Source organism: Pteropus alecto, unplaced genomic scaffold, assembly GCF_000325575.1.
Source record: "Pteropus alecto unplaced genomic scaffold, ASM32557v1 scaffold44, whole genome shotgun sequence".
NCBI classification, from domain to species: domain Eukaryota; kingdom Metazoa; phylum Chordata; class Mammalia; order Chiroptera; family Pteropodidae; genus Pteropus; species Pteropus alecto.
In genome coordinates, this window is record NW_006436812.1 from 4,288,284 (window position 1) to 4,312,782 (window position 24,499).

The 24,499-nt window shown below is 39.7% G+C and overlaps 1 protein-coding gene and 1 non-coding gene across 4 annotated transcripts in view; both read right to left on the minus strand.

Annotated features, from left to right (window-relative positions):
• CLUAP1 (clusterin associated protein 1) overlaps positions 1 to 23,468 on the minus strand; it is a 31,158-nt gene extending 7,690 nt beyond the window's left edge. Inside the window, exons 1-9 of one of the 3 annotated variants that reach the window (XM_025048215.1) lie at positions 23,286 to 23,468; positions 20,176 to 20,287; positions 19,172 to 19,256; positions 18,117 to 18,296; positions 15,627 to 15,722; positions 13,393 to 13,476; positions 8,735 to 8,868; positions 6,811 to 6,952; positions 4,880 to 4,952 (exon numbers count right to left, since the gene is read on the minus strand). In XM_025048215.1, the coding sequence (XP_024903983.1) occupies positions 4,880 to 4,952; positions 6,811 to 6,952; positions 8,735 to 8,868; positions 13,393 to 13,476; positions 15,627 to 15,722; positions 18,117 to 18,296; positions 19,172 to 19,256; positions 20,176 to 20,276 (895 nt within the window). In that variant the 5' untranslated portion in view covers positions 20,277 to 20,287; positions 23,286 to 23,468. Of the gene's footprint in view, positions 1 to 4,879; positions 4,953 to 6,810; positions 6,953 to 8,734; positions 8,869 to 13,392; positions 13,477 to 15,626; positions 15,723 to 18,116; positions 18,297 to 19,171; positions 19,257 to 20,175; positions 20,288 to 22,364; positions 22,462 to 22,949; positions 23,207 to 23,285 lie in introns of those variants that run through there. The other 2 variants (XM_006913886.3, XM_015591230.2) reach the window with 2 other exon arrangements.
• LOC112481602 lies at positions 12,353 to 12,471 on the minus strand. Its single transcript, XR_003046977.1, has one exon. It is a non-coding gene; the product is annotated as a 5S ribosomal RNA (ribosomal RNA).
• Positions 23,469 to 24,499: the final 1,031 nt, after the last annotated feature.

Sequence of the window (24,499 nt, forward strand, 5' to 3'; positions counted from 1 at the left end):
TCCTTGATTTTCATCACATTGAATATTTACTGCCAATCCCTTCTGTCCTGCATAGTTTCTCTTGAGAAATCAGCTGCCAGTCTTCTGGGAGTTCCCTTGTAGTAGGTAATAATTGCTTTTAAGATTCTTTCTTTGTCTTTAACTTTTGGCCTTTTAATTAGGATGTGTCTTGCTGTGGTCCTCTTTGGTTCATCTTGTTTGAGACTCTCTGATCTTCCTGCGGTTGTATGTCTATTTCTTTCACCAGGTTTGGGAAGTTTTCCATCATTATTTCTTCAAATAGCTCTTCAACATCTTGTTTTCCTTCAGGTACCCCTATGACATGGATATCTTTACCTTTAATAGTGTCTCATAGGCTCCTTAAATTATTATTATAGTCTTGGCTTCTTTTTTCTTGCCATTCCGATTGAGTGTCTTTGGCTTTCCCATCCTCAATATGGGTCATTTGATCCTCATCTTTATTCATTTTGTTTATTCCATTTAATATACTTTTCATCTCAGATAATGTGTTCTTCATTTCTGACTGGTTCCCTTTTATAATTTCCATTTCCATTTTTATGTTTTTTATCTCTTTGTTGAACTTCTCACTGAGTTCATCTATACTTCCCATAAGATCATTGAGCATCTTTATAACCAGTGTTTTGAACTCTGTATCTATTAGATTGCTTGGCTCCATTATTCCTGGATCTCTGTTCTGTTCTCTCATGTGGTTTCTGCTTCTTTGTCTTCTCATTTTAAATGCCTTTTTGTGCTGTTTCTATATACTAAGCAAAGCTCTTAAGTCTCCAGTTTTATTAGTGGGGCTTTGTGTGGTAAGTGTCCAGTGGCACAGACCTGAGAAAGGTTCAGCTGAAGGCCAAATTTACCCCAGCTTGTGCTCCTTCAGGGCCACTTGTTAAGATTCAGCAAGCAATCTACAGATGCTGTGCTTATAGTTGCCTCAAAAGGTCACACCAGAAACCAAGGCCAACTGCCACCAGTGTGAGTCTTGGCGCTGCTCAGCAAGGGGCACCTACTAAGCGAGGACATACTTGGATGGGTCTTAGGTGACGCCAAGAGTTGGGGGAGGTGGAGTTTCAGGGAATCCTCTGGGCAGAGTGACTTCTGTTATCCAGTTTGATGACATCTCGGCTATGGCAGTGCTGTGTCTGCACACTGGGAGGCAGGAGAGTTCAACAGAGGAATAATGGATACCAGCCACACTTCTCTCTGAGAGAGATCCTCACTTCCGGCCCTCACAAAACAACTCAGTGTCCCCCTGTAAGTCCCTGGAGCCTCCCGTAGCAGCCAACTTGGCACCAGTGCTCAGAATGAGCGAGTCCGTCAGCACAAAAGTCTGCTCGTGGGTGCGGCCCCTTTAAGAGGTGTCTGCAACTGCCGGTTGCCACAGCCTCTGTCCCACTCAGCCGCTGGGGACCGACTGAGCAGCCTCACGTCCTTGTCCCATACTAACTTTTGCCATTGCAGGGTGATTTCTTAGATTTCTCCTTAGTTGTATGGCTTGTTCATCTAGATCCCAGGTGATTTTTCCTTGCTGTTTGCTCCTTGTTTCTGTACTTTGATTTGGTCACCAGAGGAACGAATGGAGCCTCTATCATGTATGTCATTTTTTTTCCTCCTCAGCCTTTCGTTTGATGCATTAGATTTTATGAGATTCTCAGGATTTGCTGATAGATACTTAGTGAAAAGTTAATGCAGATGATAGGCTGGTTTGTTTTATTAAACAATTTTCCAAAGCAAGAAAAAAAGTAGGTCAGATATGTGATAGAAACACCATTCCAGTATGTGAACCTAAACAAGTGAATAGCCAGCTGTCAAGGTGGCTGACAGTTCTTGGTTAGTTGGTTGGAAAAACGTTCTCTGTTCATTCTTAGGCTGTGTTACCAGAACTCAAACTCCTCGAGGATAACAAAGATGAAACAGATCCCGATGAAAAGGTAAGTGACTGCATCAATACTGGAGGCAAGAAGGAAACCAGGCTAGGAACAGCCTGAGTGAGGCTGGCCTGAGAAAGATGGTGACCTAGTGATTGGCAATGAAAACTGGTGCTCATGATATTCTTTACTGGAAAAAATTCCATTATAAAGACATATAAAGAAAGGTCATTCTCAATGCCACGACCATTTACATTAATGTCTTAAACACTCTTTTGGATTTTTGTGCAGGTTACCATTTCCTAATGGAAACCTACAGGACAGTTTCCACAGTGGGGAGAAAGCACTTTCACCTCCCAGCTCTTGACTGCTCTGTGCCTAGGGAAGCACGCAGGTTTTAAGGATGGAACTGGGGGAGTTTGCAGTTGCTGCTCTGATCACTGACTCATAAGTCAGTTTGGAAGTATAGTAAGTGTTCATCTACAAAAAGGCTTTGCTTAGTCCCTGCTCTAGGAAGTTAATGAAATGGCAGCTGCATGTAGCTGGGCCCTGAGGGAGAATTTTCTTTCTTTAGCCATGGAGAGAATTACTCTGCTCTAGAGCACAGAGGGGCAAATCTGGGAGCCAGAAAAAGTGTCAATAACAGCATCCTGCAAGACTTCAACACAATCGATCTGAAAACTACCACTTTACAAAAGCCCTTACAGAGGATATGACTAAATATTAAAAATTAATGACTACAAAATGAATTGATGTTCAGCTTAGTTTGCTTTTTACTTCATCCAGGGAAATTATGACATTAAATCCATACCCAATGCAACAAAAATCAAATGATATCATGAATTTTAAAACAACATTAATGCAGGTATCTCAGGCTCAATATGATTTCTCCTGACAACTCAAAGCAATAGACTGAGGACTAAGCAGGTAAACTAAAAAGCTAACGCATGCTGACACTAAAATCACAAAGTTGTCAGTAACATGTTAAAATTTAAGTACAGTGGAAGACTGTGGTCGTATAATTCAATGGGGCAAGAAAAGATAGCCACATGAAAAAGAATGAATCCTTACCTCATACTATATACAAAAATTAACTCAAAATGGATCAGAGACCAAAATGTAAGAGTTAAAACTATAAAACTCATACAAGAAAACAGGAGTAAGTCTTGGTGACTTTGAATTAGACAGTGGTTTCTTACTTAGATATGACACTAAAAGCACAAGCAACCAAAGAAAAAATTGACATACTGGACCTCACTAAAACTTTGTACAGCAAAAGACATCGAAAAAGTGAAAACATAACCTGGAAAATGAGAGAAATTATTTGCAAAGCACAAATCTCTTAAATCAACTAAAAATACTTTATATATTCTAGTATTCGGAATAAAGAACATTTAAAATTCAATAAAAAGACAAACAACCAAATTTTAAAATGTGCAAAGGACTAGATAGCTCTCCAAAAAAAGATACAAATAACCGATAAGCACATGAAAAGATGCTCCATTTCATTAACTATCATAAATATTTTCCTAACTTCTTTGCCCACCCCAAGCTAATTACATGCTATCTTTCATTAGGTTGGTTTAAACTGGAAATTTTTCTGAAAAACTAAATCGCACATGCTCATAAGAATCTTTGTACTTCAAGAGATCCGAAACCTATGGATCACAAAATGAAAGTCAGTTCAGAAGAATAAAGCAAGATCAGTGAGAAAAGTCTTAACATGCTGTCCTGGTGGTAGAGTCAGATAAAACAAACCAACCAGAGTTCTTATCTGTGCCAGGCCTCCCAGGAGGGGATGGATTCCAGGCAGGCCTATCACTTAGGGCTGCTTTGGGCATTCCTAGATGACCTGGAATCATAACAGTGAGGGGCTGCTTTGGCTAGAGAGGCCCTTGGAATTTCCTAAACTTACCCTTAGAGCAGTAGTGGTCCCCAACCTCTTGGCACCAGGGGCCAGTGCACCATGAGAATCTAAAGCCTGATGATCTGTGATGGAGCTGAGGTAGTGATGCTAGTGCTGAGGAGCGGCTGCAAATACAGATGAAGCTCCACTCATTCGCCCACTGCTCACCTCCTGCTGTGCGGCCCAGCTCCTAACAGGCCGTGAACTGTTACCAGTCCATGGCCTGGGGGTTGGGGACCCCTGCCTTAGAGGATTTCTCAGCAGTCCCTATTCTCCTTCCAGAGTTTCCTGAGATTCAGGAGAGAGAGGCATAGTCCAAGTACAAAAGGAAAGAGGTATAAAGGGAAAAGATAGAGACAGAAAGAGTGAGAGAGTGAGAGAGCGAGCGAGCGATGGGGAGAGGGAATTGCATGCGTGACCAAGCACACCTGGTGTTCCAGGTATACCACCCTCAAGCATGAGAGAATAAGATAATTCATCATAATAAAAAAAAAGAGAGCAATAAACAAGAAGCGAGGTAACTCTATGAGACAAAGCCATCAATTCTACAGGAAGATCATGTACTGCTACAACTCCCACAGCTGATACCCTGGTGAAGTTCACGAATGAAGTGTGCTCACCAGTCATGGAGAACATTCCTTCTCAGAATCTAGATCTCATATGTAGGCAACCCCCATTTCTCTAAAGGTAATAAATAGCCTTGCTGAAGATGGGTGTGTACGGTGAGGGGGACTATTTTTAAGCAAGTGACCTATTCACTTGCACTGCATTACGATGCTTGTTTTTCATCAGTCTTTCCTAAAATAAAGAACTCTACATACCTCCAAGACCAAATTTTCTTTTATAGTTATATATCATCACTTAATTATCACTTAAAGAGGGAAAAACACAATTTTAGTTGGAAATGAAAACCAAATGTGCTTTAACTGCTATGTAATTTAAACCAGTCTCTTCAGCTCTTGAGTGAATTAAAATGGTATCTGACATACAAGTTGTGAGAAAATTGCCTTTTGAAAATAAATAAAATATACATATAAAATTTTCAAGGCTAAAATACTACTCCAGAATAAACACATCTATTTAGAAAGTGTAGACTTACTTCCACTCTTAAGCAATCGCTTTTCTTCTTCCTTCAGCTTGTTCTGCATCAGACGGAGAGTATTTTCAGCTTCCTATAAAACAGGAAAAACAATATTCAGAGGAGATGACCCTTTTAGGGACTATTTTTTTTATTCTTTACCATTTGAGTAAGTACTGCTAAGTTTGTGATATAGAACCAAAAAAGATCTAAACAAAAAGAGGGGGAAGAGAACACTGCCTGAGCAACTGCTACAGTTGGGAAACTGGACACCCTTTCCCTCTGTAATCATCCCAGCAGCACTATGGAAAGGGAGGCTCCCACGAGGGACGCAACTGGCCTAGAATGGGCCTGACTGGCCCCCAGACCCATGTTTCTCCCACTACACCTTCACTGCCTCTGAAGAAAACTGAATGACACAACAAAATGCCCATCATGTGTGCCTGCATGGGATGCTGACACAGGAACAGATGCATCAACTATGGGCAGTTGAGGTCTCGTGCTCTTAAAAGAATAAAGCATGAATTTTATTGTTTTTCTTCCCTGCACAATTCCATCCCTGAAAGATGCTAATGAGGATGGGGAAAAAAACAAATGCTAACTTTAATTCCTAGAGGACAAAAAAAAAGCTAGTATTTCAATTAGGTTACAAACTGTGGCCCTGATTATTGTCAAAACAGAAAATGGGAGAGGAAATTAGCCTTTAAAATTCTGTTATTGTTCTAAACATTAAAGAGAAAGCGCTGTGTTTCACACATGAGATATTTTGAGGGACCAGGAATTAGAAGCACAAAGAGTAGGTGTGGCCATAGGAGAAAAAAAGGGTAAGTACTTGCTAAAGGAAGAACGTGCAGCCTGAAGCATATTCTTCAGTGGTTCTCTGAACCCGGGGTGGCCCCAGATGATAGTACAAAATGGTCAGTTGATTTTCACTCGCCCTTTAGTGTTCTTTCCTAGGCACCCGATGTTTAAAATGTCGTGAACTCCAGGCTCTTTCCACAGCCTTCAAAACGTGTTGTCCTGTGCCCCGTTCCTCCATAGCCCACCTCTGCCATACAGCAATGGTGGTCAATGGGTTCTTTATCAAGATAAACATGTTCATACGAACGTGATAGTTACTACCAGCCAGCCATTCTGGACAGCAAAATGGCTTCATCTAATTCAAACATCCAGGTCTGTAAGACTAGCATAACCTTTATATCAAAAGCTAGCAGAGACAGTGTGAGAAAGGGAGATTATAGACCAATTTCACCATGAACAAGATTCCAAATGACTATTCTTGGGTTAAGCAGAAATATCCCTATAGGATAAGGACAATTTAAACAGTGAGAACAACTTGGTCCTACTTCCTTTGCTCTGAATTCCATATTTATCAACTCACAGTGAGATTTGAAATACTCCTTCCTAAATGGCCTTAAACACTGGATGAGGGGAACCTGTAAGACAGCTGGTCAGGTTCTGGGTAATATATATTTCCCAGAATAATCAATGAACTGCAATTCTTCTTTACAAAGCAGTCTCTGATAAGCTAGATTGGATGATTCAATTAACCAGGCCTTGAAATTTTTTAAGTAAACTGACCAAGCATGTTTTTAAATCTGTACTTAAGACCAGTTACATAATGTGTGGGACTCAGCGCAAACACACTTAAAACACACTTAAAAATTATTAAGAATTTCAAGACAGCGAGAGCAAAACATTAAAGAAAGCAAAGGCTCTTCTAAGTTCAAAGTCTTGTGCAACTGTACACATCACATGTCAGCCCTGTCTGTAAGTCCTAATAGACCAAACTCTGATGATAAACTAATAGCAAAGATTAGTTTGATAAACTAATTATCAAACATTCACTGATTTTTTTTTCACAATGATATTTACAAACTGACATGTCAAACAAGTACAAAATAACACACCAGAAGAAAAGGTCTGTAGAGAAGAATGGCCTAAGCACTTACCTCAAACCTCTCCTGCTCCATCCTATGATGATCCTCGAGTTGTTGTTCCAGATAAGCTAGATTTCTAAATTTCTCTAGATAAATGTCATATTGCTTTTGCAATTCTTCCTCAATCTTCTCATATTCATCCATAAAGGCTGGCCTAGAATGACCAAATGAAATAATAATCGATATACAGTAGCTTGAAATTAATATTCCGAGTTTCAGATTCCACCAGTTTTCTTTGGAAAGCCTTGAAGTGGATGGAGAAGGTGTTTCACTCTTCTAACTTCTTAAAGCTAATTCCCTCTTTTCTCTTCCCTCCCCTAAAATGAATATACCTTTTTAAAATTAAAAAGATACGATTTTTGTAAATACTTAAAATAATCCTTAAAGTATGAAAAGTAAAAATTACTCATTTACCAGGTATAAGCACGTAACACTTGACATACATCCTTCGAGACTTTTCTATGCGTAAATATAGGAATGCATCTTTTAACAAACATTAAGTATATTATGTTAAATGAAGTTTTGTAGTCTTTTCTCTCACTAAATATTCCATAAATTTCACTAAAGATTTAAAAATTATCATATACCATACACATCTCTCAAAATCAATACTAAATATATGCATTATCTTAATTGGGCATAATATTCTGCTTCTAGATATTCCAAAATTTAATCAGTCCTCTAAAAAGGGAATATAGGTGGCTACAAATAAAAGCTAAGTTTTTAAATAATATAAAATTGAAAACTAAAACCATACCATTAAAACCCGTTTCAACTGGTTTTGCTGAATTATTTTTTCCTCTTATTGATCCTAAAGGAAAATCTCTGTTCTTTTTAAAATATAAATAAACAAATAAAATTTATAATCTTTTGGATGAAAGCAAAACACAGAGACTCTTCTATTAAAAGAATTTGAAGTTTAACAAAAACGAATTTATGCTTAAAAGGCAGAACTTTTTCATGAGACAAACCTATTTGTCTCAGATTCAGGAGCACGGATTCCAGAGGCGGAAAGGGCGAGGTCCTGCCCTTGGCTGAGAGGAAGCCTTTGATGCTCCCTGGGTAAACTGTCAGCTGTCCCCAGGTGCTACCTTCCCACAGATCTCAAGACAGTAGCCAGAGTGTGGGCCAATTACCAGTATCTCAAAAGAGCAAGATACACTCAGTGCAGAGGCAGCAGCTGGATAGGGACAGGAGTAGAGAGAAAAATAAAGGGTGACTGAAAAGGGAGAAAGAGTAGTTACATGAGAGAAAGAACAACCAAAAAGCAGCAAGGGAAGTAAGGGTACAAAATGAGAGGGAGAGGGTGGGGAGGAGGAGGTAGAGGCAGAGGGAGGGAGGGAGAGGAAGAGACAGAGAGGCAGGGGAGAGGGGGAGAGAGTGTGAGCATTAAAGCATATTCGAAGAAAATGTAAGGAATACACCTGAAAGGCTCCAATGACCGAGAAGGTGTTTTACACCACCATCATCCATTCATATTCCCTGGTAAAGGGACTTTCAGTGAGGGAAAGTCAGAAGAAAAAATGAATTACTGATGAGGAATTATAAAAGTCTAGATCTACTTAAACCAAGAAATGAGAGTATGTTTCTGTTTCCACCTAATTTATGGCAAAGCACAGATCTTAGGAGATCAAGCCTTGTAGAACTTCCACCATCTGGATTTCCCTCCTTTGTCTTACGTTCCAAGAAGCTATAAAAGCTGGAAGGGAGGTTGAAGAATTAAGCAGTTTTCCAGACATATTGAAAGCAGCAAAGACATGAGTTTAGTGGTGTGCCTGTTAGAACAAGCAACATGGGGACATTCTGAAGTAGGAACAGATTTATGCAAGGCTTCTTCCACTGCTTGAACGGTTAATATCACTGACAACACATTCCTTCAGTCTGTTTGAACTTTCAAAGACAGTTTTCTACTTATTCTTCAAGTGTTCACACCTACCTGACACTCTGCAGAGTCTGGAGTCGTTTCCGGTTTCTTTCCAGTTCTAATTTCCTCTTTTCAATTTTGGCTTCTAAATTAGCTTCGTCAGACGCCACGTTATTGAGTAGGTCTTTAGTCTTCTGAACCTGTGCCTACATTTAATAGGAAATGAATGAGACAATGTACCAGTAAGAACTGCCCAACCTGATTCTTGGAGGAGAGGAATTTCTCAACTCAGGCACAGCAACATCATGCTAAAAAAAAAAAAGAAAGAAAGAAAGAAAAGAAACGTCATGCTAAAAAAAAAAAAAAAGAAAGAAAGAAAAGAAAAGCAAACAAAGCAAACCCTCCCCAAAGTCATCACTCATTTAACCAACTATTTCCAGGGGGAACATTGCATAGGCCCAGACAAAATTATAACCCTATTTTCCCCCTAAGAGGGTGTTTCTGCCCAGGGAAATGCATGAAGATGGAAAGAACAGAGTGAAGCAGCAAGGGAAGTAAGGGTACAAAATGAGCAGAGTGAAGAGAAGCCCAAATTCACTTGTTTAGACTGGTTACATATCACTCTGAATTGTTAGTTTGCTTTTATTTATATCTTGTTCAGGCTATTCTCGTAATTACAAATACCTGACTTATAGAATATATGTGCACACAAGTACGGCTTTATTTAGGAGGGGACGAAAAGAAACATTAGCTGGTCTTCGTGCTAACTCACAGCCTGCTGGCATTGAAAGAGAAGGTCTTCGTGCTAACTCACAGCCTGCTGGCATTGAAAGAGAAGGTTCATTTTCTCTCTCCCTGGCCACTGAACCTTGACTACAGACTACAATAAACAGAGAAACCATTCTGTGAAGTCAGAAAGTGGCTCCTTCACACAGTGTAAACCAGCTTTTGGGAGGGAGCCTAGGCAAACAGTGAGACAGAAGTACTTGGGCAAGGGGGCTGAGTAAGAAAGTAAAGGGAATGAGAGGGCACTGATAAAAGCCACAGGCCTCTCCGTCCTCTCATCCTCTCATAAGAAGAGCAAGTTCATTTGAAGCGGGGGTATTGTCCACATAAACACAGTGTGTCTTCACACTCGTGTGTCTGGGAAGCTGGCCAGGTTGGGACCTGGGGCTCAGAGTTGTAATCTGCTGCATTAAGAATAACATCTGGACCACACCAGCTGAGTGTGCACTGCTTCCCCAAATCTGGCCAAGATGGGGCTCTCCCCTCCAGTGCTTTGCCCATGCATAGTGCACCATAATGGTTTATTGACTGTTTACCTGTTGGTCTCTGAAATGCTATGGGGTACACAAAGAAATCACTTAAGGAGCCCAGACACACTCCATGACCTTCAGAGATAGTGTATTTGGAAGCAACTACTTTTACTGACAATGAGTTTATGGTTTAATTTTTTTTTTTTGGTCTAAGATAACTAACCATTTCCAAGATACTTTCATGAAAATAATCATATTGCTAACCATCCATTTGCTGTTAAGTGCTTTTAAAACACCAGCAGAGATGTGAGTTCACTCTCAAAGATAAGGTGGGTCTCCATTTTGAACAAAAAACTCAAGTTGATGGCAACTATTTCTCTGAATCAAAGTCAGATTAAAACCTAGTGAATTTTTCTGACCTCAAAAATACAAACGACTTTTTAAAAGGTATCTGTTCCTCAAATAAGAAAGATCAATGTGATAAACACAATTTTCCCAGTTTTCTGAAATAAATGGCCTGTATTTCATAACCCCTTTTAAGTATCCATCTTTTGTCTTTAGAATGATCAAATATGGATATTTTCCAACAATGAAAAGGTATCTTTTTACAAACATTATATGTATTTTTAAAATGTATTTTTCATTTATAGTTCACATATATTAGTTTCAGGTGTACAACAGTGATTAGATACATTTACATAACTTACACAATGATCACAACAATAAATCTAGTACCCATTTGGCATCGTTCATAGTAGTTACAGTACTATTGACTATATTCTCTATGCTATACTTTACATCCCCATAACTGTTTTTATAACTGGCAATTTGTACTTCTTAATCCCTTTCACTTTTTTTCACCCATACGCCTAACATCTTTCCCAGCTGGCAACCATCAATTTGTTCTCTGTATCTATGAGTTTTGTTTGTTCATTTACTTTGTTTTTAGATTCCACAAATAAGTGAAGTCATATGGTATTTGTCTTTCTGTTTGACTTATTTCACTTATTTCAATCCTACCCTGAAGGCCCAACCACACTGTTATAAATGGAAAGATTTCATTCTTTTTTATGGCTGAGTAATATTTCATTGTGTGTGTGTATATATATACATATATACATACCACATCTTTATCTATTCGTCTATTGATGAACACCTAAGTTGCTTCCATATTTTGGCCACTGTAAATAATGCTGCAATGAACAACATTGATGCATATATCTTTTTGAATTAGTGTTTATTTCTTCAGATTAATACCCAGAAGTGGAATTGCTGGGTCATGTGGAAGTTCTATTTCTAATTTTTTGAGGGATCTCCATACTGTTTCCCCTTGTCGGTGCATCAATTTACAATCCCACCAACAGGGCACAAGGGTTCCTTTTTCTCCACATCCTCGACAACACCTGTTGTTTGTTGACTAATTAATGATGACCATTCTGAGAGGTGTGAGGTGATAGCTCACTGTGGTGCTGATTTGCATTTCCCTTATGATTAATGAAGTTGAGCATCTTGTTGGCCATCTTCGAAGATGTTACGTCCGCCTTGAAGAAATGTCTATTCAGGTCCTCTACCCATTTTTTAATTGGATTGTTTAATTTTTTATGTTGAGCTTTACGAGTTTATATATTTTGGATATTAACTCCTATCAGATGGATATATCATTTGCAAATATCTTCTCCCATTCAGTAGGCTGCCTTTTTGTGTTGTTGATGGTTTCCTTTGTGGTGCAAAAGCTTTTTAGTTTGATATAGCCTCATTTGTTTATTTTTGCTTTTGTTGTCTTTTAAAATGATATCTTAAAAGGTATTCACCAAGTAATGAACTGTGCCCTCATCTGCTAAAGGCACATTCATACCATGTTAAATTGATTCAGCCAGAATAATGACAAGCTCAAGAGTATCATCATTTAAAATTTTTTAAAAATTTAAAACAATTTCAAATTTACAAATGACAACTAGAATACAAAGCATTTTTTCTTGACCTAGATTAGTGAATTGCTGACCTGATGTCCTATTACCTCTAGATACTTTAGGGTGTATTTCCTACAGATCAGGACTTTCTTCTACATAACCACAATACAATCATCAAAACAGAAAACAAACACTGATGTACTACCACCATATGATCCTCAGACCCCTCAAGTTTCCCCATTTGTCTCTATGAAGTCCTTTACAGCAGACGGGAATTGCCCTCAGCATTCAATTGTCACATCTCCTTAGCCTTCATCAGTCTGGAATGGCTTCTGAGTCATTCCTTGACTTTCACTACCTTTCACTGTTGAAGTGAACAGGTCAGGTCATTCATAGGATGTCCCCAATTTGTATTTGTCTGATTAGCTTAAGATTATGAATCTTTAGCAGGAATAGCACAGACATGACTGTACCCCATGGTACAGGACCTTGTCAGCTTACAATCCCTTATTTTTTATTTTTTACACCTACAGCACCTGGTCTTCTCAGGTGGTCTCCCATCCAAGTACTAACCAGGCCCAACCCTGCTTAGCTTCCGAAATCAGATGGGATCAGGCTTGTTCAGGGTAGCATGGCTATAGATCCATTAACTTTAATGTATTTACTTATCTCAATCTACCTGTATGTAACCAATCCCCCATCTCGGCTGCCCTGCCCTTCTCATCCTGCTGAGGCTCTGGCTCCCTGTGCTAGGTTGCCCAGGGAGTATTACCATTTTATGACGGCATTATAAAAACATATCAATCTCAGAATTCTGTACATCTCTCAGCAAATTCTTGCTTTATGCCTACTCCTAATTTATATAAGGCCCACCTGCCTAAGACTATTGAATAAAATGAATCCTAATAATTACTGAATACCTACTATGTACTGGAAACTATGCATGACACGCACTGTCAAAATGAATGCTCAAAGGACCCTAAGTGGCAGGCACTGCCATTCTCCCCATTTTACAGATGAAGAAAATGAGTCAGAGAGGCTAAATAACTTGCCTAAGGTCACGTGATGGGATTCAAACTCAAACAGTCTGAGTCTGGAGTCCCCCTCACTATCTGCCTTCCAAATGAATGCTTTAGATGAGCAAATAATAATATATTATGGTTAAGTAGTAAAGGATGGTGATTATTCTACTTATTACAGTGCTGTTTAGAATTAAGAAAATCTAAAAATCATTTAAATGTCCAGCAATGAGGAATTGGTTAAATAAAATGTGAAGAGTCCATAAAGCATTATTTGCTAAAATTATTTAAATTTTTAAAAAAATTATTAAACTATTAAAATTGACAAAATTTTAATGAGAAATTGTTAATATTTATAACAAGGGGAAAAAATAATAGTAGTAAGTGACCTTAGTATTTTAGAATGTTCTCTAAACTTTTCATTTCGCCAAAAACATATCCCTTCTTTGAAACTAGGCCTACCTTGTTCTGTCTTATGGAAGCAAGGAATCAATATTTTTGAGGCCCAGGCACAAAAACATTAAATAAAAACAAAATAATCTTACCAAAATATCTTTTATTGCAATTCTCATCACTTTTTCAGTCTCATTGATTTCCAGAGGTCTGGCAATTGCTTCTGTTCTCAGTTCCTATGGGAAATAATGAAATGAAATTACATATATTTTCGGAAGAGAAATTCTAAAAACCAATTCCCAGATCTAGATATGGCTTATGAACTGGTCCTTAAAAGTTTCATCACAATGTGGATCTCTGATGCAAAACCACTTCCACCATCACCTTCTCCAAATGTCTTCTACAATCCTACTGCCAACCTGGCCTCTATCCAGGGCTCAAAGCCTCCTTTTCAGCTAGAAGCCCCACATTCCCCTAACACCAGGAGCAAAACTGAACTTATCATCCCTCATCTTTTCTTCTAAATTTGCTTCTTTACCTGCATTCTGTTCAGGTGATCCCCAAAGCAAGTGCAGCTCAACTTGCTGTCTGAATCCCCTGCCGGCCTCTACAATCTTTATTATAAGTCTAAGTAGCCTACCATTGACAACTGCAACCAATGAAATGAGTTGCCTTGGCCCTGCCCCTACCATTAACCATGGGCCAATCAAGAGAGGCATTTGTGCCTATCAGTACTAGGACCTTCTGAGACATGAGATTCTAATGTGGATGCAGTTATGAGGTTCCCGCATCACTTTATCAAACTGACTTGTGCTTTACTCCATGGTGCACCTTATCTCCCCTCTGGTAGAAAACTACTGAGGGAAGGGATTTTGATTTATTCAAGGACACAGAGAGAGCTTGGTGCCTGTGGCTGGTGTTGGTTCTCAGTGCATGTTTGTTGAGTGTATGAAAAACAAATATGGCTAAGGAACCTTCCTCAGATCATGACTGTACACAGAATTTGAGAAGTATGATATTCAGGGTCTCATGGCTTCTATGGCAACAGTTCAGCCACTGATTGTTTCATTAATTCATTATAGGACAGTATTAAAAGGGTCCCCAGTAGAATCCTGGTGAAGTCTCACAATGAAGCTACCACTCCACTGGCAAATAGCAAATGACTGGCTCTTGTGTCTAGGTCTGTTAGGAACATGTGTAGAGATGTGTACTACTGCACTATAAATAGAAAATATAGAAAGCTTGGACTTGCCTCATTTGTTACCTAAATTATCTATTAGACATTAGTGGCAGTTTTATTCTGCCAACTACACTTCAGCAGGTGGCAATCACTAGGTTAAATATATCAAGAGCAGGGATGGGAACCTGGCACCCAAGTGTTCCACTTCCAGGCTGCTCTTGGGGTAGGAATGAAAAGCGGGAGGAAAAATAACATTACACTGTAGCAGCAATGGCAGAACACAGGCAAGGCAGTGAGAGAGTAGTCATGGCTGACATACCTGATAGGAATGGGATAAATTTAATGTACTTAATTTAAAAACATTTGATGAGAGCATGTATGTTTCAAATGCCATACATCCTTACAGGTAAGAAATAATATTCCATTTTTTCTTAGACCAGTGGGTCCCAAACTCTGCTGTACATTGGAATCACTTGGAAATCTTTGAAAACTGGATGCCTGGCTCTCACCCCCAGGCGTTCTGATTCACTGATATGGGAAACAACCTGGATGTCAGGTAATTTAAAGGCTCCACTGGAGCTCTCTGAGAATCCTCAGAGCCACACTCCTAAACAGCTCCTTAAACATAGCGGATGGAGCATATTTCTTGACATTAGCTAGAACAGGATTGCAAATAAATTTCAACTGTTAACATTACTTCTGTAGTGACTGCCTAGATGACTGGTTCCCAAACTCTGCTGTGCATTAGAATCACACAGGAGACTTTTAAAATCTCCCATGCCCAAGTCGCATTTCATACCAACGACAGCATAATGCAAGCCAGGCATCAGTAGTTTTTAAAGATGCCTAGGTGATTCCACTGAGCATTCTGAGAACCATGGTTCAGAAGAACACTTTGTTGAAAAGAATGCTGAGGCTCTGTTCAGCGAGGAAAAGCATTGTGATCAATAAAGTCTGCATAAGCGAGAAAGTTTCAACATGCCACATATTTACCATTCCTGAACTAGAAGTTGAAGGTAATAAAAACAGACCCAGTGCCCACCAGAAGCAGGAATAACAGCTAACACTATATATTACTTTCCCACACACTATCTCATTTAATCAGGTTCAATTTAATAAAATCAGAACAGGGAAAAAAAGAATTGAAAAAGAAATCTTTGAAAATCTGTTTAGCTGAGGAAGTAATTGTTACTGGAGCACTCTTACCCTCAACTCTACCTCCTTGCCCAGCAAGTCATACAGAGATGCTCCTTTGGAGGTGATTTCAGAAGCAAGCTGCCTGGCTGCTTTCAAATCTGCAATCTGGAAGGAAAATATCAAAAAACAGGAACCTCAGTGACACGTTTTTAATAGGCATTCAGAAACAACCAGTCTCTTAATATCAACTCCTACTTCCAGCTGGGATACTTGACTACAGAACATGTTTTCCATTAGACACATATTTACACACTGTGGAAGAGCGCTCCCAGGAAACCAGTTCAGGAAACACTAATCTAAGTACAAATTAGACCAATTCCAGGACACCTGGCTCTCACTGAAAACCCAAATGTCAAGTCAAATGTAACCTTGAACCAGGAGGTGTAGGAGGGTGAAAGTTGACATGTTTCCTATTTGGACTAGGTCACAAAAGGGACTCTGACAGTGGTGGCATGACTAAAAGAGAAGCAACCTAAGGTACATCTAAGGTACATACTTCCTAGTGCAGCATCCTGATATCCTGTTTAACCTTCCTGTCCCCTCATTCTCTGCCTTTAGACTGCATTTCACAGGGCTGCTATGAGGCTCAAATGAGTTAACATGCAACAGTACCTGGATCCCATAAGGGTGGCAGCCATCGGTATGAAGATGATGATGACGATGACGATGACGATGATTTAGCATCTAGCCCTATACACAAGCTTCTTTCTTATGATGTGCATGTCACCCCCTCTTCTTTGAATATGCTAAATTTTCAAAGAGCCCAAACAAACATTTCCCTGCTCTGCTCACACACTCTCTCTCCTAACAAGGAATCCCTAACTTCTCTTATTTTCAAACCATCAGCAATAACTCTCCCTTTTCATTAACCGCTGATGACTTTCTATTTCCTTAGTCCTCCAGGATTCAGCTCCCCGTAGCTTTAGCTTCTTCTACCTTACTCCAAACTTCTTTGCAGGAGTCTCATCATCTTCCCCACTTCTCGGCCCTGGAGAATACCAGAGTTCAATCCCCTGACCTCTTTTTTATTCACAGTCTCTCCTAAGTTCATGGCTTTAATACCATCTATGAGCTGAGGCTTAACCTCTCCACTCAGACATCTCTTGGACTTTGCAAATATAACATATCCCAAACCAAACTCCTAACCTTTCCTGCTAAACCTGCTTCTTACAAATTCTTCTCCATTTCAATAAATGGCAACTTCATCCTTGCAGGTACTCAAACCAAAAACTTTAGCATGATGATGTCTAATACAGTACCCACTAGCCACAGGTGGCCATTTTCAATGTTAAATTTTTTTTAATTAAAATTTAAAACTCAGTTCTTCAGTTGTGCTAGGCACGTGTGGGTAGTGGCTATTCTACAGTATGGCAGATACAGAACACAGCCACCATCACAGAAAGTTCTAAACAGAGCTGCTTTACAATTTTCCTTGTATTGTTTGTTCTCTCTCAACCCACATCCAATCCCATAAGATCTACCTTCAAAATATGTTCTAACCTCTGGCCACTTCTTGAGGAGTCTAGTCTGGCTCCTGGTTACAACCTATGTGTGATCTTTCAGGCCTGAACACAGGTAATTACAAAGGCTTTACCTGGCAAGCTTCCTGGGGAAAGCTATCCGCCCCACACCTATACACTCGACTTGGGGCACACCAGTACACTGCACTTTCATTTTTGGCTTGTTGCTTTGAGTCCTTCGACATCTGGCAGCTCAGCTGAGCTCTTGACATGCAACTCTCACACAATCACTCTGCTCCAAGTCACAGTCATTTCTGGCTTTCTAACAAACAGGTCTCTCTGCTTCCACCCCTGCCTCCCGCTTCAGTCTAGTCTCCACCCAGAAGCCAGAATGATCCTTTTATTTTGAACTTTCAAATCGTGTACTTCTAAACTCAATGTTTTTCTGCCTCAGGGTAAAGTTGAAGTCTTTTCAATGGCTTTTCAGGTACCATGGGGTCTGTCACTGCATATGAGGAGCAGAGGCAGCATGACCCCCTTGTATTTCCTTAAACACACAAAGCACACTTTTATCAGAGGACACTTTTCACCTCCACTGAAGACTACACTACTCCTTCCCTCCTTCAGGTTATCCAATCCGAGGCCATCTTATCTCCCCATTTAAGATACCTCCCTGGCCCCTTCCCTGCTTTTATTATTCTCCACACATTTACATCTGACCTGCCATTCCTTCTGCTTTGTAGCTTAGTCTGACCTTCCCAGTAGAGCCAGAGGAACAGAGGGTTCTTGTCCCTGTTGTTAACACCTGTGTCCTCAGCACTTGAACAGTGCATGGCAGACGCCAAGCTTTCAGTAAATAGTTGAATTAATTTATTGTGACTTCTGCTTTTATCCAAATGCTGATGAGCACAAAATTGCCAAACTGCCCTCGGTCAAGGAGTAAGGAAAGAAGTGGTGCTATGAGTATATGACATGGTCCATTTCAGAGTCTGAGAAAGACACATTCTATCTCTCACTGCAAGCCTTGCATTGTTCTTACCTTTGAGCCAAGATCAAACTTGAATTTGCTGATATCGTCCTCTCCTATTTTAGAACCCTCCATCCCTTTGGTCTTCATAGCATTATAAAGGACAGAAGTGATCTTCAATAGTTCTTTCACTGCATACCCATCTGCTTGATAAAGCTTCTTAGTATTGAGTTTTATATGTGCCTTAGTGGCCTATTTTCAGACAAAAAACAAACGAACAAACAAACAGTTTAAGGCCATTTCCACGTAAAATCTAAACCAATTCCCATGTAAGTAATTTGAAAACGTCTCTGCCGACAATTGGGATATAACCTGATCTTATTAAGAGTCAAACTTTCAAGTGACTCATACATGGCAAGTGGGTATATAAATTGATGCAATCTTGATGGAGAGCAATTTAGTAAATGACAACAAAATTACAAATGCACATATCTTTAGACCCAGCAATTCCAATCTTGAGAACTTTTCCTAAGGATATACTCATAAACAAAAATGAAATATGTATAAGGTTATTCATAGGTTATTCATTACAGCATCACTTCAAAGAGCAAAGGTTACAAACTTAAGTGTCTGTTATATAAATTACATACTACTACTCAGGTATTAAGAGAGAATGAAGAAATTCTGTATGTATTTGGAAAGCTCTCCAAAATTAAATGAACACTCTAAACACTGGTGTATAGTATGCCACCATTTGTGTAAAAAAAAAAAGAATATACATTCCGTTTGCTTATATATGCATACAAAAATTCTGGAAGACATTAAAAATAGTGATTGCTGGGGATGGAACTCAGCTGATGGCAGATAGGATGAGAAGTCATTTTACTCTATATTGTTTCATCATCTAAAAAATTTCTGAACCATGAAACATATTACTTATTCAAAAATAAATAAAATTCTTAACAAATAATGAATTAAAAACAGAATAAAAAAACTTTGCTGGTGAAATGGCTCCACAGAAACCTAGTAATGGAATGGGTTTTAAAACTTGAAAGCAACCCTAACTAGGACTCATCTCTTACTAATGTATTCAATTTTACAACTCCACCTAATAACCGCAAACTAACCAAGAACTGAGCAACTGCTTTAATGAAGAAAACTCGGTCTTGTTCCGTCTCAACATCAGAAGGGATGTCAGTTTGAGGTTCATACCTATGGGAGAGGGAGGGAGGGATAGAGAGAGAAGACACCAGTTAATTAAGTAGAAAGTCCACAAAAGAGAAAGTTGGCAACTAAGAGGCCAGTGGATGTGTAACAGGAAGGTCTCTGGGTCCCCAGCTAAGGTACTAAGATTAAGAAAGATTTCAAAAGCAACACAAAATACCAAACATCCAAGGGAACAAAATCCTTTTCTAAGAATAGGTTATACTGCTTTCAAAAATCAAATTTGGGCTCAATTTTCAAAATTAAATCTCTCTCAGACCTCAAAGTTTAATTAAAATACTCAGAACGATTACTCTGGCTGACCAGCCTTGACCTAACTAGCTAGCGGTGAGAAGCGGCAAAGTTGTTGGAGTCACTTTCTTCGTGTTATTGATGACTCACCCGGGGTCAGCAAAATGCAGTCCTTGGTCTCCTTCTGCAAGCTAACAAGGGTTTTTACATTTTTTAAGGGTTATAAAAACTAAAACACAATGTAGAATATGTGGCAGAGATCTTGTGTAGCCTATAATGTCTAAGATATTTACTATCTCCTTAACAAAAGTTTGCCAATATTGAATGTTAGATATTAGATTTTTCACACAAAATGAAATCTAAATTATTTCTAATCCAATGTACTCGTTAGTGTGTAGGGTGATCTCTAATGAAGGTGAGGGGATGAAGAGGAGCTTGGATCCCAATGTCCACTTTCTACTGAGAAACAGTCTTATTTTACCACTGCTTGGTATATTCCTTCTCTTACAGCGTTCTTTAAACTCATCTGATTTTTAACAGGTTACAACTAAGTTTGTCAAACTCAAATTTTATTGAACTCTTCTTCCTTTTGCTTCACAACAATATCCTGTTTCTAAGTGGCTAATAACTAAACCCAAGTATTCATTCTTTGACCTCAATGAAGTACAATTCCAACCTTTTCACAAGCCAGAGAAGAACTTCGGATACAAGTCCAAAATTTGGTGTACGGAAATTTTCCATAGAAATATGTCGAGGGTATCCCAAGGCTCTCATCATCTCTGTAAAATCTGTCCAAGGTAAAATACAATTCAGTCAGTTTGTTAAACAGCAACAACTTATTAACTTAGATACTTCCTCTACTTTCCCCTCTTATTCCCAATCTACTCGCAGTTTTCAGGACTATTTAACAACTCCCTAAGAGGGAAAGAAAAAAGTAGATAAAAATTAAAATAATCCGCTTCCTGAAAAACATTTAAGTTCAGTAGAAGTGGAAGCTGTACATTAAAATAATATGGGTTGGTTAGGAATTTATTATTTAATTTTTCAATTACAGTTGACATACAACATTTTAGTTTCAGGTGTATAACACAGTGATTAGACATTTATATACCTTACAAAGTGATGACCCAAATAAGTCTACTACCCATCTGATACCATACACAGTTATCACAATATTATTGATTACATTCCCTATGCTGTACTTTACATCTTGGTGACTGTTTTTATAACCGGCAATTTGTACATCTTAATCCATTGCTCTTTTTCATCCATCCCCCCAACCAACACCCCTCCCATCTGGCAACCATCAGAATGTTCTCTGTATCTAAGTTTGTTTCTGTTTTGTTTGTTTAGATTCAATGGCAGTGAATTTAATTTCTCTTTGATATCTCGTTTCTCTCTTGAACATCTTTTTATGACTCAAAAGGAGAAATACTGGCCTTATAAAATGTCACAAAAAATATTTTTAAATATTAACAGTAGTTATTTCAGGGGATGATTGGTGGTAGGATGAAGTTCATGTTTCTGAGTTATTTCTAATTTTTTTTTTAGTGAGCATATAGGACCTTAATACAAATTTTAAAAATTAGTTGTGCAGCAGAGAAATCTTAAAGAGAATGGTCAAACTATAGAGCACCATTCAGATTTTAAGAAACAGTAATACTAAAACTTGTTGATAATGGAGGTTGCAGTCACTAAACTTTGAGGAGGACTTGGAAATGAATGAAACAAATGTTTTTTGAGTTCCGACGATGTGCCAAACCTATATTCAGTGTGCTTCTGGCTATGTAAGGTCTGTCTTCATTCTTCTTGAAGGTGAATATTCAAAATGTCCCAATGACATTCACAAATAAGCTACCTGGGCATGGGAAGTTAGGTTAGATTTCATCAGACAAGAGAAAGTATAAGCAAAAGGAAGAGCAACAGCACAGAGGGCCTCTGTCACTGTTTTTTGAAAAATTTGAATAGAGTGATGGAAAATAAAGCAGCTTTTCCATCACACAGTCAGGCATTGCCTAAATATTTCTTCCCACTAAATTAGTCAAATTGTTAATTCTGCAGTATTATTGTTAAACTGGAGACAATTTGAGTAATATTATTATAAATCGCACAACTATACAGCATTCATTTAAGGTAAAAATGTTCAGAAATCCCTTTATTATACACTCCTCCCAATAGAACTCCATTCAACATCAACATTAGAGAGTGTCCTCTCTAAACTACCGGGGAGGAGAAACTAAAACATACAGTTACCAAGAACCTTCAAATCCCACTGGGCATAATTTACACTATGGTGCTAGTAGGTGCATTAAGAAAATGTGATGCCTCTTCCTGTATATTTATTTACATTGCACAAAAAAAGAGCAATTCATAACTGAAAGGAGTAATCTCTAATGGTGAAGATTCAGGCACCAGCAATTCAAGCAGAAAACTGGCCTTAAAGAGTCCCCTCAGATCATACCAAATTGGCAATCACCTGCTATATCTACGCAAGTGGAGCCACTTTGCTGAACTGCTTCTCATTCAGAAAATGAGTGTACAAAAGACAAGAGATTTTGATTCACAAGGTACTATGCCTTGATCCTTGGTTCCACCCAGTTCCGTTTGTGTGACCTAAAGCAAGCTACTTTACCTCTCTGTGCTTTAAAGTATTTCATCCAGGAATTACATCACCTACCTCTGTTAAAGTGAGAACTTAAATAAGAGTGAATGTAGAATGCCTGGTGATTAACAGGCGTCCCCCAAAGTAGTAGTAACTAATTCTCTTATCCCTGTTCTGCCATTTCTCCAACTCTAGCAAAGGCATTTGGATTGGCTTCTCGTCAGTCCCTTTAGAAAGGATGAAGTTTATGGAAGTTAGATAACCTGTATTCAAATTCCGGCGCCAGTTCGTACCACTTGTGACCCTTGCCTGAGCTACTTGACCTCTCTGTGCCCGTTTCCTCATCTCTAAACACAGAAGTGTAGAGTTGTTCAGAGGAGTAAATAAGATGATACACATACCCAGAACTTACTATCTGGCAGCTCGTAAAAACAAAAACGTTAGCTGCAATTATTCACCAGCCCCCACCCTCGGTTTTGTTCGTTTTTCTGAGCTCTAAGTTACCCCAACTCAGAAACGGTCTCTGTGTTTCCAATATAGTCGCGAAGTGCCCATGCGACTATACAAATCAATTAAAATTAGATAAAATTAAAACTTCGGTTCCTCGGCCGCACTAGCCACAGCCAATGGCTGACGGAGAACTTCCTATCATCACAAAAAGTGCTATGAACCAGCGCGGAGGTGCTCAGCCTGTCGGTACCACAGAGGGCCAGGACAGCCGAGACGCAAAGGCCCGGGAGGGGGCCTCTGCGGCGCGAGCCTCGGCGGGGCTCGGGACAAGGAACCCAGCGAACTGGAGACCTCAGTCTCTGGAGCACTGCAGGCCACAAGGGGTAGGGATGCCTTACTGCGGAGGTCGCGGAAAGACATGGCGCTCTGATCCCCACTAGCCCGGAGTCTCCGTCACTCGCCCCTCAGCGCTCACGAGTTTCTATGGCAACGCACGGAGCCCTCGACGGCGCGCAGCAGGGGCCAAACAAGACTACAGGCAAACCAGCCAGGCTGCGCACGCATGTGCAAGCGAGGTGTCGGTAGGCAGGGGACGTACGCGACCCGCAGAAGGAGCGGGTGTGGGATTCCGGCCCCCGGCGGGTAGCTCCAAGCGTGTGCTCCCCAGCCCTTTGCATACACTGTGCAGACTTGGCACTGACTGACACATTCTGAGCACCTACTATGTGCCTTACACTGTGCTAGGCGCTCTACATACTGCTTCCCATTCCCTCAACTTCTCTAGAAAGAATGTAGGATGTCACGAAGCTGGTCACTGTCCTGCCCAGCACGTTTCTCTTTGTAAACTGGCTGGCCGCACCCGCGTCCAAAGCCCCCGAGAAGCAACCGCCGCGTGAAAGGACGGAACTCCGGACTGCAAAGGGAAGACCAGGGCTGACCGCGAGAGGTTGCCCAACCCAGACCAGCGCACGCGTACTCGGCTCGGGCTTCACGACAGGCCGGAAATCACCCGGGTCTTTGCGCGTCGGCGGTTGTCCTGGCAACTGACACCTTTTTCCGGCGGGGGCGGGTTGGTCTGCCTAGTAGAACCGAAGGCTCCCAACACCGGGCCAGAGCAACTGGGAGCTCACCTGGGAGCCCTCTGTAGGGCTACCACAGAGGAGGACAGGCGACAAAGAAGGGCTGGGGAGGAGACGTGAGCTGTGAAAGGTGGACGAAGAGGAAGAACTGCCAACGGCTGGGATGTCCTCTACTCCTGTATTGGTGTTGACAAAGTAACAGACATAATCGCACGGACCCTAAAGAGAGTCCCCAGATATATCTACACATATATGGTAATGCGACAAAGATGACAAAGCACTTCAATGGAGAATAGTCTTTCAATAAATGGTTTGAAACAATAGGAAATTCATATTCAAATAAATTAACCTCCACCCTTACCTAAATATAAAACCTAAAACTAACTTTTCCAGAAGAAAACTTAGGGGAAAAGCTGTGTAACTGGGTTAAGCAAGATTTCCTAGGTACATCAAAAGTATGATCTTTTAAAAAGTATTTTTTGATAAATTGGACTTCATCAAAATTTAAAACTGCTCATTTTAAGAAAATGAAGATAATCCACAGTCTAGAAGAAGATATTCACAAAACACATCCTATAAAGACATATCCAGAATATATAAGAACTCTCAAAACTCAATGAAACAATCCAATTAGAGAGTAGACAAAAAATTTAAACAGATATTTTACAAAAGAAGATGTATGGCAAATAATAAAGGAAAAGATGCTCAAGATTATTAGTCACTAGAGAAATGTATATTAACTTTAAACCACAATAATATATTACTAGGCAGTTTTTAGAATGGCTAAAACAAACGACAAAAACTCTGGCAATGCCAAGAGCTCAGAAGAATGTATACCAACTTGAACTTTCATACATTATTGGCTGCAT